Source organism: Natator depressus, chromosome 7 (genome assembly GCF_965152275.1).
Source record: "Natator depressus isolate rNatDep1 chromosome 7, rNatDep2.hap1, whole genome shotgun sequence".
NCBI lineage: Eukaryota > Metazoa > Chordata > Testudines > Cheloniidae > Natator > Natator depressus.
In genome coordinates, this window is record NC_134240.1 from 106,235,980 (window position 1) to 106,253,948 (window position 17,969).

Sequence of the window (17,969 nt, forward strand, 5' to 3'; positions counted from 1 at the left end):
TGTTCATAGGAAAACAAGTTTTTATGAAAGAAAATTAGAAATTAAACACATTTTCACTTCTAACATATACAATGGGTGGTCTTAAATTCTATCCTTTTACCTTGAAAATGGGTAATTCCATCAAAATTTTTCAAACGTTATAAACATGACTTCTCTATTTCCAAAACTTCTCTTCAAAATAAGTAAAAGAAAGGTGTCCTCTAGATTAGTAAGCAGATAATGAAATAAGATCTCTAAAATACGCTAACTCAAAAGCCAATTTGCCTTGGGACATCCTCCTCTCTCCCTAATCTAAAATACATTTCTGACATGCTTGTAAAATTGGAACAAGGGAATGTGATGCCAATAGCAGCTCACTAAAAAGACACAAACTACAAAAGCCTATCAAAAGACCTTATCAGAAACACCACTTACTCACCACGGATTTTAAAATTTACAGCATTAAGCATGTATATAGAGTTAGCTTATGTCCTTTATTCCCTGTTTAATTTAATTAAAACATTTAACTGAGTAATATTCTGTTACACAACCAATGACAGAAGTTTAGTAACTTAGAACTGGAATTACGGTATTATATTAGTTGATCCCAATTTACATTAAACTGTAATAAACTCTTCAGAGCAAATTGCTTCCAAAAACTTGTGTATACACATAATAATGCATTTAGAAACATAAGCATCTTTTGCTTTGTCCACAGACACGGTAAAGCAAATTAAATATCATTTATTGGGACTTTCCCTACAGATTTGATTATTAAGATGATTCATAATTTTAAAAGATTATTTATTCAGCAATTAAAGGATTTTCAGGATATTCAGGCTCTTATCTTGCATTAAAAGCCAAGGGAATTTAGAATTAAGTTGGAGAAAACAGTGGAAATTCAATTAATTTGAAGAAAAAAAGACAAGAAAACTCATGACCAACCATCACAAAAAAAAAAAAGGCAAATACAATTTATTGTAAGACCCAGGTTTTAATGTTTTTCAGAAAAAGTGCTTGTATTTGAAAAAAATAAATTGAAATTTAGGCCAGAGGAGCTGATTTTGACATCATACTCAGTTTTGATCATTTGTTGGCACCAAACTCACCTGGATCCTCATTTGATGTACCAGTTATACTAATATTAGATCTGCGAACTCTTAAAGTTATACAACCATTCTCGTGTAGACAAAACAAACCATCACGCTGAAAGCATGGAATTACCTATATGAACAGATGTCAAAAAGCATTGAATTAAACACAAGATCACTTAGTGTGCAATTTATGTTAATATGCATCAGAAGGTGCTCACTCATTTATATTGAAGGAGTTACTAAAGAACATATCACTAAGAAACTATTTAAATCAATTTATCTAGTTATATTACCTGTAAAAAAGCACTGTAATGGAGATTTCAGTCCCCTGTGCAAAAAGTCCAGGACCTCATTTAAGCAAACTCAGTGGCAGTCTTTAGTTTAAAAAAATATATAAAAAATCCACACTTCAACAATGAGATTTTCAGCATAGATTTTCTTTTAAACCGTGTTATAAAATTATTCAGCATAGGAACTTTATTTTTAGAGTTATTTGAATAATTATATTATAAATATTTGTGAATAAAGCCTCAGTTCCTTGTAATTTGGGATTACATATTATTCATGAGTAGCCAGACAACTGCTGGGTATTCACAGAAATGTCTGCAATTCCTAAGAATTCCAAGAGTTTAAGCACCAGGAACTATCATCCAAATGGAGTAATTGGAATGCCTTTTAATATAAACTTAGCAATTTAAAATAAGGAGTCATCATGTGAACAAACTTCTCTTTTATAGCATCATCAATATCTTTGGAACTAAACTGGGAAAATCAATCGATGGTTCAAATGATACTGGTACAGGTGAAATCAGTCGGCTTATGAGGAATTCTATGCTTTTTTGGGGGGGGGGGGGTTGGAGGGAGGGCATTCTTTCCACATGTACATACACAATTGCACTCACATTTGTTGTAGCTGTGATATTTTGCTCTACTTTTTCTCTAGTCCCAGGAATTCATGATTCCATAAGAACAAACAGGCTTCGATAAGACCATAGACTTGATTTAGCTACCTAATCAAGCAAGCCAGATGCTCAGAAAAGTGCACGTCACCTTGTGTATAAAAAGCTAAACACACAGAAAATGAAATTTCTTTTCTCCACAGGATTGTTTCCACACTGGTAGTTTTTATGCCACCACAAAAAGATTGGATTTGCAGTAGACCTCTGTGAGCTTAATTAAACAATGCCTGCTGCATCGGGGCCAGCTTTTTCCCTATCTAGTTTATTTCTTTTCACTGTCTGTTACTCATCAAAAGAAACTGTCAAGTGGGTAAGGAACTTATGGCTGCCACATTGCTTCTAAAGGCCATGCACTTCTCCCACTCTTGCCCAACTAGCCTGCCCACCCTTCACCAGGAAGCACTTAAAAATTCATTTTAAAATGGAACTTACAAATATTTTCACACTGACATGAGTTTAGAGTGAACATAATTCACAGTTTTCAATCTTTTAATTTTCTCCCTGCCCACACAAATGTAAACTATTTGGAAAATGCAACTATTATGTTGAATGATTAGATTCTGCTGTATGAATATCTCAACAGCATGTCAGTATTCCAAATGGAATCTTGATCAGACAAACTAAATGACTAAGGATTCACAAAAAATAGGAAAGATTAATGTGGAGATAGCTTATGAAAAAGCCAGTTTACTTGCCTAAAGCTACTGACCTAGGCCCTGCTCCAAGTTACACTGGTGTAAGCGAGAACAAAACTTAACCATTGCAATTGAGATACCATAGCTTCATGATTTTTCACAATCATGTTTTAGAAATAACAAATAAAATCAGTTTCCATACTTATCTCCAGAAACTAAGCTACATCATATTTAAAAAAAAAAATGAGCAGGGCATGCAGGAGAATGAAACAGATGCAGAGATGGATTTTAAATTGGCAGACTGCAACTTTATTAATTTTAATGGGGAGAGGTACCTCAGTCTGTGAAGATATGGTCTCCCCTCCTTCCTAAAGCTAAATCCATCTCCCAGCTTGCTTATTCATGTTTACATTTGGGAGTTGATTTCTTTGAGCTTCCCATCTGCACTGGGCACAGGCTGTGATGAAGTTACCAACTTCACTTATTAAACTTACAGCTTTTAAATACCTTTCCTTATTAGCCTCTAATCAGGTCCCCAGGATGCTATGGGAAAGTAAACTCCCCCAGGCACTACATGAATCTTCCCCTGAGGGAAAAATTCTTTCTGGATTCCAAAACTAGTGATCTGGTCAGATGCACAGAATCTTGGAAATGCAGTTCAAATTATATCTCCATTTTTCCAATAGGGATAGCACAGCAGTAATCACGCCAGAATGGCTTATGCATGCATGCCAGTGAAGCTTTATATACAGCAAGGAGATGGGAGGGATGGGAGAGCTAATCATCTTTCTCTCCGTCTTCCAAGGGCCAATGGGTGGCAGAGGCACCTCTTCTCTACCCCTGCCCAGGACAAATCTTCACTTGCAATGGGGTTGGGGTGGAAGAGAAAGGCTGTGGAGCACTCAAGCCTATTCCACCCAGTCTATTCCCTGCCAAGCTGATCAACAACTGTTCTTGCTGAGATGAAGGGGGCAATTTTGTGATCATATCACAGTTTGAACAAACCATTCTACATGTCATGGGACCCTAGTTCTAAATTCAAGATTCCTTTATAGGTTATAACTGAGAAATCAGAATTGTCACATGTTAAAACATTTTCTTTCAATAGATGTAAAAAGCAGCTTTTCCTCATAGCACATGGTAAAATAATTTACGTGATACAGTGTTATGCAGTACAGAATATATGGTTGCTCAGTAGTATTTCTCAGATATTAGCGCACAATAAGAACCTTTGCTCTTCACACTAAATTAAAGTTTTCCTTGGGTTTTACAGACTAAAAACCCCAGCCTAAACATCTCTTTGACAGCCACACAGGAAACATAACTTTAGAAAGAAAGAATCATATATTTGATATTTATAAAAATCAAATTTATCTAGTTATATTACCTACAATTCAGTAAGGGCTGGTATTATTATTGCAAAGAATGTTAAATGAAATAAGCGTAGGCAGAAACAAACTGGATTTGTTACCTGTACAAAAGGTATGCCTGTTCTTTCAATAGCTATTACACCTACTGTCTGGTTCACTTCAAGGTCAAGAATCAAAATTTCTCTGGGATAGAGTAACAACATGTAGTTTCTTTTGGAAGGTAGATATGACAACTGAAGACACTCATTCAGTGTTACAGATTCAGCACTGAAATACACCAAATGCACATCTATTAAGCAGTTTTTACATAGTTCAGAAAGTAGGAGCAGCTTTAAAGAGGTTTTGATATTAGCATATTTCAAACTCAGAATACAATTAATAGCAGCATGGTAATATTTTGCATGCAGCCACAAAAGCCAATTTCCAAGGACTGCCCACTTCAACAGATAAGACAGTTGTAGTTAACCCATTTGATCCATCACAATTCAAAATACACCTCTGGAAAGTAAAGTCAAACTGAAAAGCCTTGGAAAATGAATAAGTTTATGATGCTAGCGAAATAAATGTAATGTAATGGTTTCACATTTCAAGAGAAAGGCTGTCCAACTGTGAATAGCGTTAGCAGTTGAAGCATCTATTGGTATTCATGAGAAATCAGCCTCACCCATGGGGCTCATTGCAATTTGCATATCACTGTGCATAATTTTTTATTTTGTAATTAACTAAAACTAGCCTCACAGCCAGAAAGTATGTTAAAGTTGAGAATGCACAAACAGTATTTCAGCATGTTGCTGACTACAACATTATTAACAAACAAATGCAATGTATCTAAACAAGAGAGGGGCTGTGAAACAGAGGACATTCTTGAGACTATACATTTAATCTAATAATTAGTCTGTAAATCTGCGATAGAGTCATAAAGGGCATCTGTATCTTATGTAAACTCTTCATACTATTGAAAATTCTGAGCAATTTATCATCTATCTCGCAGCTCACTTCTTTTTGCTCTCCCTTTCTCTCTTGTTTTGCCCAACCCATACAACTAACTCCCCCTTCATAACTAAAGGACAACTAAAACAAATCCAAACCAATCACTGCTGTACCACTTACTTTTTGTTCTCTCATTCCCTTTGACTATTTATATTGTTTTGGGTGTGAAGGTAACTAGCAAACATGAAGTTTAAGAATGCATTCAGAAGAACACAGAAACAAATTCCACATTTGTTAATGTATTGTTACTATACCTGTGTGCGTATATCTATAGACGGATATACACACACACACCCCACGTTGCAGCAGCACATTCGATCTCCTTGATATTTTTTTTAAATCAAGTATTCCATCTGATGTAGCACAAGCAGATCATGATAGAATAATATAAAAAGAATGTCACACACTTTAACTTAAAAGTGTAAAGATCACAATTACTTAAACGATTACAAAATGAGATGCCATTAAATCTTCTGTTCTATTTGCAATTTAAACAGCTTATTAAAATGAAGTCCAAATTTTTAATCTGCACTAAAATTTGGCGTTAAGCGCTGACTGACAATACAGTCTGATTAGTTTGTTCACACAATCACTGGCAGATTGGAAGGTATTTTTAACAAGTAAAAACGTACAAAAAGAAAAAAAATCACAACATATAAAAATGGAAGTTAGCTGATTTCTAGAATAACTTAAAATGAAGTAATTTTAGCTTTTAAAATACTGAAATTTAACATACAGGTTTAAATTCTGATTTTATTTATGTTATTTATTTATTTATTTATAAATCATCTATCATTAATTGCTAGGTGCAGGATAAAAAGAAATTAAGAGTTACTCTTAAACACAAAAATAATGTCTCTCTTTACTGCTGCTATTATTTAGGGTTTTCTGATTTTCCTCTAATACTCGCCCCCCCAATCTCATATTCCATGGGAAATGATATCAGGCCCTTCTCAGCTTTCATTATTAAAGGAAGGCTTTTCCAAAAAAGTGGGGCTTGGTTTGAAAATAGTCAGACTTGGACTTATGCTAATCTCCTTTAATAAGTTGTTCAACTGTCATAGATCGCTCACTTAGCACACTATGCCATCTACCCCGCCATAATATGCTTGTCACAGAGATTCTAAGGCTCTGTCCACACTATGGTGGCCTGTAGAGTACAGACACTACATGCCCCCCAAGACCGAGTAAAAAGAGCAGTGTAGATGGTGAGGCATTGCTCAGGTGAGTAAAGACACACCAGAACCTTAGGGTATGTGCTGTGCACAGCTCCCTACACACCCAAGCAGTGCCTGCCTCATCTACACTGCTATTCCTAGCAGTGTAGTATCCTGCTGCTGAAGCCTTTCCCAGCCCCAGTGAAAGACTCCAGAAGCAGAAGGGGGAAAGCTTTTCCCTGCCACATGTAACTATCACTGCAGTTTGGATGCAGCCAGTTTTTCCACTGTGGCGTGTAGCTACATGTACTCTATACACCCGTGCAGACAACACTCTGAGTGGGATTGGAGAGGTAATCTCAGATAGTCTTTACAGATTTCAGACTGGGACTAGAACCTCAAACCAAATAGGGAAAATGGGTATGATATGCTTGCCACTGTTTTTCTTACTCAGAAAGCAGATGAGTCAATGCGGCTTTTACTTGGACAGTTGCACCTCACATTAAGTTGGAGGTAACAGCAGCATTGTTCACAGTTAAATCTTTAAAGAGGTACAGTCTCCTGGCAAACTGGAGACAGGAAAAGGTATGAATAATTGGTATTTTCTTAAATGCATTATACTTCAGTTTTAGAATGAGTACAATGCAATCCTAATCAGATTTTACAAACCAAAATTAAGAAATGCACATAACTAGGTACACATCATCTTCCAAAGTTTGAAGAAATACATTTAAAAACCGAGACTGCCTCATTTCAGAAGATACTGACAATTATTAAAAATACTAATACTAAAAATTATTAGATATTTGAAAAATAATCATACATTATATGCACCCTTTGAGCAAGTTCCTTGAAGGAATGCAGATAAAGGCAAGCAGTTGTACGTATTAGGGTTAGCAGATCACTAATAAAAGTGCAATCTATTTACTATGTGGTAAATTCTGATAATGATTGAAGTAATTTTTGCTCAAATGCTGAAACAAAGTGCAATTTATTAAGGAAAAGTTACTCTAAAAATGGCATTGCGGTTCAGTATTCATTGTTTGAATGTTTTCTATATAATTTTGCTCATTTGCTCACCTTAGAAATAAAAAGATTTGTTCCTATCTACCAGGCTTACAAACTCAGCTGAGATCTGAAAGTTAAGCTGTGTTCTTTTCTGTTTCTTCAACATCACTATTCATCAGAATGCAGACCTTTACTATGCCATTTTGATGCCACTGAAGACCATAGATTTCTACAGTTGTAAATTAGGACAAAATTGGGCCCTTCAATTGGGATATATTTAACAACTCAGCTGATGATGCAGGAGAAGGAATAAAATCCAACTCCGTCTTTCAGGATTATTGGATCTGTAAGAATAGGGTGGGAGTTAGCAAAACTTATTTGTCCATAATGTAAGCACGTCTCCAAAAACACACAGAGAGCAGATTTGTTGAATGGGAAAGTGCTCTTTGTTCACAAACTTTTTAGAATGTATCTACTATAAGAATTCCCTCTCTTCCCTTCAACAATCAGAAGTAATTACTAAAAAAGGGTTCAATTAAACCTTATCCAGGGAATCAAAATTAAAAGGAAACAGATGCCTGCAGGATTTAATAAAAGTAGATGCCTGACATCAGGTTCTTCACATTTCATAATCACAGGGCCAGATGCCCTTTAGTTTCACTGCTACAGTGGAGAAGATTAGAGATGCTAGGACATGGAGAAAAAAATAATTCTGCAATTTCCCTGTCCTTCAAAGATTTTTTAGCAAATATTATATCATAAATTAATCCAAGTAAAATTTACAGGATTTATAATATGACATATATATATATATATATATATATATATATATATATATATATATATATATATATATAGTTCCAGAGAAAAAGTTCTGTGTGGACAGAAGAAACACTCGCAACTTACCTTGGTTTTTCATTTGTGATTAAAATTTTGACTTTATCAAGGGCCTTTTTGGCCCCTGTAGCAGCAACCAGCTTGTTATGAGAAGGACTAGAATGTGGACTGGAGATGTAAACTTTTTTCCCTGAGCTGGCAGGAGCCTTGGAAGGAGAGAAGTCTGAGATGAACACAATGCCCTCACTGGTGAGCACTGTATCAAGAAAAACATTTTTTTATTATAGCAAACTATGATGTGCAATTTTCTTATGGTGTTTTATTTTTAATATAGCTTTTGGGCGGAAAAATTATAATAGTTTTAATGATATTGAACTGGCTGGGAAATTCATAATTCTAGCTAACAGGAATCTTCTAGTGAAAGAGCAGCAAATGGTCTATTACAATTCATTAGAGGCCACAAAACTCAGTTTTTCAAAATTAAGTCTGTATATTACAAAATACTGTACAGATTATTGGCAGAAAGTTCTTGTTTGTCCTTTTACATTAGTTCCGTACGCTGATTTTCAGTCATCAATTATTCCTCATTAAGTTTTACAATGCAAAAGGAAAGCATGGTTACTCACAAGAATAAGTCCCCATTGCCATTCTCACGCAGAATTGTTCTCTCAGAACCTCTAATTATAACATTTACAAGATTGCATAACCCAACTCAGCCTTAACTATGAAGCCATGATGGACATCTCCATAATTTTATATTATGTATGTATACATAGATACACCCAAAAGCGCCTTCCTTCAGTTTGATTTGCATGGAGGGAAGCAAGAAAAATGCAGAAACTATACCCAATCTCATTATGGAGAAAAGAGTAGTGATGGAGCTAAATTCAGAAATGGAAATGGTAATTTCTTTTTTTTTTTTTTTGCTATTTCAACTAAATTGTGCACAGATATCCTTTGACATCTTGGCTGCTTTTGACACTGCTGATCAGATGCTCCCCTTCTTGAAAACCTGCCTTTCCAAGGCCCCATTCATTCCTGGTTTCCTTCTACTTCTCTAGTCAGTCCCTCAGCAGCTCTTCTAGTGGGCCTTCTTCCCCATCACCCCACCTCACTTTCAGAAGGGATCCCACAAGGCTCTGACGTTAGATCACTCTTGCTCTTCAGCCTTTCTTGAAGTAATTCAATTACTGCTTAAGGCTATTGTTTGCAAATTCAGGAACAATGCTGGATCCTTCATCTCACAACCTGGACACTTGTTCCCTTTCTCATACACAGTTAAGTAGCGTACATATGGAATGACCTCCTAATATGCCAGGTCACCACCCACACAATCAAATCCTCTTCAGATTCACTTCCACAATGCTCGTGAGTTAGTAAGAAATGATACTAGACAAACGTCTATGGTAGTGGTTCCCAAACTTGTTCCACCACTTGTGCGGGGAAAGCCCCTGGCAGGCAGGCCGGGCCAGTTTGTTTACCTGCCACGTCCGCAGGTTCGGCCGATCGCAGCTCCCAGTGGCCACAGTTCGCTGCTCCGGGCCAATGGGAGCTGCGGGAAGCGGCGTGGGCTGTAGCTCACGAAAGCTTATACTCAAATAAATTTGTTAGTCTCTAAGGTGCCACAAGTACTCCTCTTCTTTTTGCGGATACAGACTAACACAGCTGCTACTCTGAAACCAGAGATTCTAAACTTCTTCTTCTAAACTACCTGTATTTTCTACTATACCAAGTATACTGTCAGCACAAAACAAACATCATAAAAATAAGAAATTCCTTTTGTATAACAAGCTTACAAGTTAAATGTGAAGGATCAAAGGGGTCAAATGAAAAAGAAAGGATGTTTTCTGCATAACTCTTCTTCCAAAGTTTAGTGCCTGTATCTGCATTCCACAGTACAATGTAGTTTGGTGGATGAACTGCAAGTAATAAGTCTCGAGAAGCATCTTGATTCCACAGCCACTGCATGTCTGTCAAAAGAAAGAAGCAACAACTAGCCAAACTTGAAGTTAGTGTTAAAAATATTCATTTTGTTTTAAACCTACTTTGCTTCCAAGTACTTGGCCTTATTAGGCTGAAAAAGTGACTTATTAGGAACACCACACTAAATATTTCATGATTTCAAAAAAATTCCTTTTATTACTTCAAGTTTTTATTTACAGTATACGTTGATGACATGTTCTCTTAGTCCTGATCAACTGAAGTATACATATTTGAAACTATTTATTTTAGTTTATAACATACCCTAGACATTGGTTTGACAATGAATGAGTTCAAACAACCAAGAAATGTATAAAACAATTTACTAATGCATGCACTGCTATTAGAAAACCTAAAATAGTGGAAGTACCATATATTAAAATAAAACAAAGGACTTCTGTGTTTCAAATTCTCCTTTTGGAATAGAGTCCTGAGTTTAGGAATAACTTCAAATTATCATTCTATACAATGTATCCAAAAGAATAACTATACTGCTAAAGTGATATGATTAGTCACGAGAGAGGATGCCAACCATATTATTCTTTGACATAATGTACCAAATTATTCAAGGTACATGGTCTTGTAACAGTAGGTGAAGTTAGCTAGCAGGGATGGGAGAAGGGAATGGGCCACAGAACAATGGAGTGGGCAAATGTTTATACATGACTGTAAAATGCGAATCTCCCTTCAGTAGAAGCTGCATTTGTTTGTTTTCACCCCGCTCTCTTTCACCCATTTCCATTCAAATGTTCTTTTCAGATCTAAATAAAATCCTATTGCTCAACCACCCTTGGAAAAAAAAAAAATCCTAGTCCAGACAACTAAAAATAAGAGGGAAAATCTGCACTGCCAAACCAAAATGGAATCTGCAGACTACTCTGAAGTTCTGTAAAATAGTACCTAAATCCCTCAGAACACAAATGCAATGTCTCTACTATCAAAAGTAGGATGAAAATAACAAAAAGTTCTGAGCTCTCAATTTTTCTTTCCATTAATTTTTAATTTGATAGCTCACTTTAACAAATGATACTTTTTTATGTGCCAGATCCAACATAAAAGTTAATACAAAAATGCTGTAAGAATGTGCACAAATCATTCGTGTGAAATATTAAATTACTTTGATGTGTTTCTAAGCTGGCAAGAAGAGCTCATTACCCAAATCTTTTCAAAGGATGGTTTTCAATATATAATTTCCCTTTATTCTTTAAAAAAATAAATAAATAATTAAAAAAGATGAATGACTTCCAATGACATTGAGAATATACTTTGAATCTATCCTGCTGAAGAATGCAGTGTGTCATTACCTACTCAGCTGAGCGAGAAGGACATTTTAAAAAAGCCAGGTATCAATATACAGACTCAGCTAAAATAATGTAATGTATGTGTATGTGTATAATGTGCTTGAATTTTCAAACACTCAGCACTGACCTAACTCTGCTCCCACTGAAGTCAATGGTAAGATTTCACTGACCTCAGTAATAATGTAAAAAGAAAAGGAGGACTTGTGGCACCTTAGAGACTAACAAATTTATTTGAGCATAAGCTTTTGTGAGCTACAGCTCACTTCTTCTCAAATAAATGTGTTAGTCTCTAAGGTGCCACAAGTACTCCTTTTCTTTTTGCGAATACAGACTAACACAGCTGCTACTCTGAAACTAGTAATAATGTAGTTAAAGCCAACTCAGAGTGCTTTTTTAAACAATTGCACTGGAAGTACACAGAGATCATGAAATGAAAGATATTGTGTATATATACACACACGGGAAGAAAATTAAGGTTAACACGGGGAGGGATGTCACGTGACTGGACTGAGACTCTGGAGATCTGGACTTAATACCTTGCTTTGCCACAGATGGGTGTGACCCTGGCAAGTCACAATTTCTCTCTACCTCAGTTCCCTATTCATAAAATGGGGCTAATACTTCCTACTCCCCTTCCTTTGTGTTTTGCCTATTCAAGTTCTTCAGGGAAGAAGGGTTAATTGGAGAATGCCGTGCCCAGCTCCCATCAGGCTGACATGGTTTACTCTTCCCCAGGCCGAAAGCCCAGGATCAAAGAAAATCCTAAACCTTAAAGAAGATAGGCTGAATGGGCTGTCAGCAACAGTGGCAAGTGATGGGTCTCTGGCAGACAGACATATGAACTGCAATAAGTAGGCTGGCTTTCCCAACAAGAGATGGGAATACGCTGGGTCTAACTAACCTCTGGATAGAGAGGTGAAGCTTTAAAGAAATACGCATACAGAACTCAGCTGTTTTATTAATCCATTTTATAGACACTATGTTTCTTTTGGCTAACAAATGCCACTTTGTTTGAAGATACTATTTTTCAGTTACTTCAATGAGCTGATTTAAAAAAAAAAAGGATAATACTCTTGTTACACTAAAAGACTGAAAATTACAATAAACTTTCTCAATATTATTTTTCTATGTAAGTAATTGATGTAACTGCCAAAGGAATGTTATGTGATGGTAGGAGGGAGATGAACTGTGAGATAATCTCTTTAATAAGATGTGGTTCACACTATGAAAACTTTGTGAGTACCTTGTTCTAGATGGTGGCTTGGAGATGTGTTTTACTACAATGGAGACTATATTCAGGAGTGCTGGTGGGAGGTGCTTGTAGTGCAAAACATTTTAAAATATGGATAAAAAGTTAATCAAATCTTAAAAATAACTCCACCAGTTTCACACCTTAAACAGAAAAAGAATGGATAACCTTGCTTACAAACCACAGCAATGTAAAGCAGGATGATGTTCTAAAAATACATTTAAATATGAATTTAAGGTGAGGAAAGGAATGACAATTTTGTTATTTTGTCCCCCACTAACTTTTCTTCCATTCATCAAAACAACAGGGATAATGATTTCCTTGAGTGAGAAGGTACAAGATACACACTACTGGGAGTAGATGGCAGATTGGTGCTAAACAATCAGAAAATGGCTTTAAGCAACACGTAAAAAGCCACACTAATCGTTCAGTAACTCAGTATCATTATCTTAGAAAAAACCCCGTAACTCTAGAGAAAAAAACAAAGCTAACTGAATTAACTGAAGCCAACAAAAGCATGTTTAAGCTTTGCTGTATTTTATCCACTTTATTTTATGCTTCTGTTTTATAAACCTTGCTAAAGAAACAAAAATCTAATTTGTTAAGTGGCTTTTCAGATAATACAGTTAAAGATAAACACAGGATTCAGGATGATGTCACAGAGAGAGTTTGGAAGAGGGGGGGAAAAAAAAAAAAAAAAAAGCTTGGAGCCCAAATGAACTATCAACTATTCTCGGAAATGTACCATGAAAATTTCATTGCACAACAAAACTTCATTTCTGAGTTTTACTTCAGAAATAAAACAACCTATAAAGTGTGATGCTAATAAGGACGTGGGTAGCTGTAAAATAAAGAGATTTACTTGGAGTTTGGTTTGATTTTAAAATTACAGGAGAGCTTAAAAGATGCCAAAATGTGTTTGCACAGAAACTTGTTTACTGAAAAATTCCCAAGAAAATAGAACTGCATGTTTCTTTTAGCAACCAGAATCTCATACACAAGAGGAGATCTTGTAAGTCCCTACTACCAATAATAATAAAGTAGTTTTTACCCAAGATCCTCAATGTCATGCATTGTGTGAGTGTGTGAGTGAGTGAGTGTCAGAGAGAGGATGTGTGAGTGAGTGAGTGTCAGAGAGAGAGAGATGTATCTAAGGTCATTCAGCGAATCTGGTTGAGGCAGAATGGTTTAATGTTTAAGCCCCTGTTCTAACCATCAGACTAAGACTTCTCCACTGGAGGCATTTGCTGGATGGTAACCTGTTGACTGAAGCCAGGTAAAAGGAAGATTGTTTACTACTCCCCCTCTCCTGCTGCTCTTTGTTCCACTCCACTACTAAGTCCTAGAGCAGCTCTTCAGTCCTCCCACCAATTCACCATACCTACTAGTATGACAATGAGCTCTGGGGCAAGCAGCACTTCTAGAGACTATCGGGCTGGCTTCCACAACCTCCAGAGCTAAGTAGTTTGCTGAAGGAAGATGGGATGAGGTAAAGCATCCCACCAGACATCACCAGTAATTGCCACTACACCCAGCCCAACTAGCATTAGGAGCCTGCTATCCAGCACAATCAAGCACAGACCCTCCACAAGTCCCAGCACCAAACACACCTACAGTTTCATACTGATTAGAGCCCACAAATTTTTGCGGCCGGAAAGGCCTGTGAAATTTAGGTATTTTGCATTAAAAAACTGGGTGGTTTCTAGGTTGTGGGTGGAAAAAGATTGAAAACCACTGTCTTAATCTATGCTCCTTTTTTATTTTTTAATAGGGGCACAATAAAGAACATTCCAACTCCTAAGCAAGGAGGATTATTTACACATGGCTTTGTGGGTATTTTCTATAGCTTCCCGTTGAAGAGTTGCAACATGCAGATGTATACAGATACGACAACGTAAAAAGCAAATGCCTCCTTGACATATCTTGTCAACTGTAACCAAAAATCAATGATCATCCAGAAATTCCTTCCTTTCCTGAATGTTCTATCACAGGGGCGGGCAAACTGTTTGGCCTGAGGGCCACATCGAGTTTCCAAAACTGTATGGAGGGCCAGTTAGGGGAGGCTGTGCCTCCCCAAACAGCCAGACATGGCCTGCCCCCCACCCCCATCTGAACCCCCCTGCTTCTCACCCCCTGACGCCCCCCGGGACTCCTGCCCCATCCAACCCCCCCGTTCCCTGTCCCCTGATGGCCCCCCCCAGGACCCCTGCATCATCCACCCCCCCGCCACTCCCTGTCCCCTGACCACCCACAGACCCCGTGCCCCTGACTGCCCCGCCGCCGCCCCATCCAACCCCTCCTCTCATTCCTGACTGCCCCCCAGGAACCCCTGCCCCATCCAACCACCCCTTCTCCCTGTCTCCTGACCGCCCCAGACCCTGACTGCCCCAGGCCACCCCATCAAACCCCCCTCCTCCTTCCTGACTGCCCCCCCAGAACCCCTGCCCCCATTCAACCCCCCTGTTCCCACTCTCTGACAGCCCCGACCCCTCTCCACATCCCAGCCCCCAACCACCACCCTGAACTCCCCTGCCCTCTATCCAACCCCCCCGCCCTGCCCCCTTACCGCGCTGCCAGGAGCACTGGTGACTGGCGATGTTACAGCCGTGCCGCCCAGAGCACCAGGACAGGCAGCCATGCTGCCCAGCTGGAGCCAGCCATGCCACTGTGCAGCACAGAGCACTGGGTCAGGCCAGGGCTCTGCAGCTGTGCTGCCCGGCAGGAGCTCACAGCCCCGCCACCCAGAGCATTGCGCCAGCAGCGCAGTGAGCTGAGGCTGCGGGGGAGGGGGGACAGCAGGGGAAGGGCTGGGGGCTAGCCTCCCAGGCCAGAAGCTCAGGGGCAGGGCAGGAGGGTTCCGCGGGCTTTAGTTTGCCCACCTCTGTTCTATCATGTCAAGCCCTCTCCCATCTGTCTCTTCACTGACTCCTTCTACATCTGACTCCTTCTACACTGATTCCTTCTACTCCTTCTACTGACTCCTTCTACATTCAAACACTGCAGCCTCAACTTAGATTTGTGGATTCATAGATATTAAGGTCAGAAGGGACCATTATGATCACCTAGTCTGACCTCCTGCACAACGCAGGCCATAGAATCTTACCCACCCACTCCTGCGAAAAACCTCTCACCTATATCTGAGCTATTGAAGTCCTCAAATTGTGGTTTAAAGACTTCAAGGAGCAGAGAATCCCCCAGCAAGTGACCTGTGCCCCATGCTATAGAGGAAGGCGAAAAACCTCCAGGGCCTCTGCCAATCTGTCCTGGAGGAAAATTCCTTCCCGACCCCAAATATCGCAATCAGCTAAACCCTGAGCATATGGGCAAGATTCACCAGCCAGATACCCAGGAAAGACTCTGCCCAGTTAAACCCAAGCACATATCAGCTCTAGTTTCATCTTACATCTCACTCATTTGCTGCCATTTGCCTGCTCCTTAATGCTCCCTTTTCCAATCCATCTTATTGCCTTTTCTATACCAGTTCCTATGCATGAAATAGTCTTCCTGTTCCTGTGTGCCAAGGAAGACAGATATAGATATTCAAAGGAATCTAGGGCATACTGGTTTAAAATAACAAAGAAACCTTTATTCCTTATGAATATACAATCTAATTTTAATTTGTCATATTAGTATGCTTGGACTGTAATGGCTATATAAAATGCACTTTAAATAAGAATACAGTCAAATCCATGATTAACAGCACTGTAATGCTGTACAAGTATTATTACAATGTGGACTGCAAACTGCATTAAATCCCCAACTCAAAAACAAGGAGGTTTATTTAGTGTATTGTATGAACATTTATCAATAATAAAATACTTCTTAACTTATAGCACTTTCCATCAGAAGATCTCAGAACATTTTATAGGCATTAAACAAACCCCATAGCAGCAGTGCTGGGAGATCAGCATTATACCTATGTTAAAGGTGGGTAAACAGGCATACAGAGTGATGTACCCAAGGTCAGATAGTAAGTCAATGGCAGGCCTGTGAATAGAATTCATGAGTCCTAGCCTCCAGTCACCACTATAACTTGTAGATAATACTGCCTCTTACAATACAACTCATTATACAAATAGCATACACCTTCCTTACCTTGGATTGGTTTTGTATGCTCCTGTATTTCACAGCGAACTGTTCCCGTTGCCACATCCCAAACAATTATCTTTCCAGAGGCATCAGCAGAAGCTAAGCGCAAAGAATAGGGAGAACCAATATTGTGATGGTAGTTTTCTTTAGCCCATTTAACCTGAAGGTATGAATGAAACAGGTTAAAATAGATAGTTATGTATAATAAAGACAAGTATTTAATACTTTTTAGTTTGACCCCAGTAAATGGGATATAAACTATATGAACACAGACACCAGAAGATTATGCAACAGTTAGTGACATACATGTGAAATGACTACTGTCTAATAAATAGAGACTTAAACTGGAAACTGTTGTGCAAGTTTAATTATTTTAGTTTATCCTAAATATATTACCACTGTGCACAGGTGCATGCACAATACTAAAATTACACAATAAATCAATAATTTTCCCTGCATTCACGGTTTATAATAATTCTATATACAAATATTGATAACTTTAAGGTTCCACAGTTAAGGAAAGTCAAAAAATGCCAAAATTAAGATGGCATGTGCACCTGTCTTTTTACATGTACACATTAGAAGATATACAAGTGCAGTTTTTATTGCCATCAAACATTGTATACAAAGTAATACACATTTTCCTAAAACCTTAAATGTGTGAGACAGAATATAGCATTTTTTAATTCTTATACTAATTGCCATAATGGCCAATATATGATTTAAACTTTTTATATGATAAAAAGTATACATTTTAAAAATGGTCAGCACCCAGGCATAACCCTCCCTCCAAACCTCTCTTTCTCTCAAGACTTCAAAGCCCTGCTGGTTTGTAAGAAGACGGCAATCTGCGTGCATAAATTAATCATCTGTAACAAAGGGACTGTACTACACTAGAACACACATGCACCTTCAGAGACTTAATGGAGACTGCTCCTTCCCTGCAAGACTTAGCAGGTGCCCTCTTAAGTTTGTCAAATCAAAATCAAATTTCACCAGAACAACCAAAAGGCACTTTTTGAAGAAGGGCCATGCCAGGCCAAATTTCAGTTTTGTAATTTCATCTGGCCAGCTGTTCAAAAAGGTCACAATATTGTGAAAAGAAAAGGAGTACTTGTGGCACTTTAGAGACTAACAAATTTATCTGAGCATAAGCTTTCGTGAGCTACAGCTCACTTCATCGGATCTCCCCACTGTATTTTCCACTGCATGCATCCGATGAAGTGAGCTGTAGCTCACGAAAGCTTATGCTCAAATAAATTGGTTAGTCTCTAAGGTGCCACAAGTACTCCTTTCATTCTTTTTTGAACCCAGTTATATT

General features: G+C 38.1%; 1 protein-coding gene across 2 annotated transcripts in view; it reads right to left on the reverse strand.

The window, feature by feature from the left end:
- The window catches only part of WDR11 (WD repeat domain 11), a 72,906-nt gene that overhangs the window by 43,539 nt on the left and 11,398 nt on the right, over nt 1–17,969 (reverse strand). For both annotated transcript variants that reach the window (XM_074959237.1, XM_074959235.1), the window contains exons 3-7: nt 16,655–16,808; nt 9,826–9,999; nt 8,099–8,285; nt 4,139–4,304; nt 1,089–1,203 (exon numbers count right to left, since the gene is read on the reverse strand). In XM_074959237.1, coding sequence (XP_074815338.1) covers nt 1,089–1,203; nt 4,139–4,304; nt 8,099–8,285; nt 9,826–9,999; nt 16,655–16,808 — 796 coding nt within the window. The remainder of the gene's footprint in view (nt 1–1,088; nt 1,204–4,138; nt 4,305–8,098; nt 8,286–9,825; nt 10,000–16,654; nt 16,809–17,969) is intronic.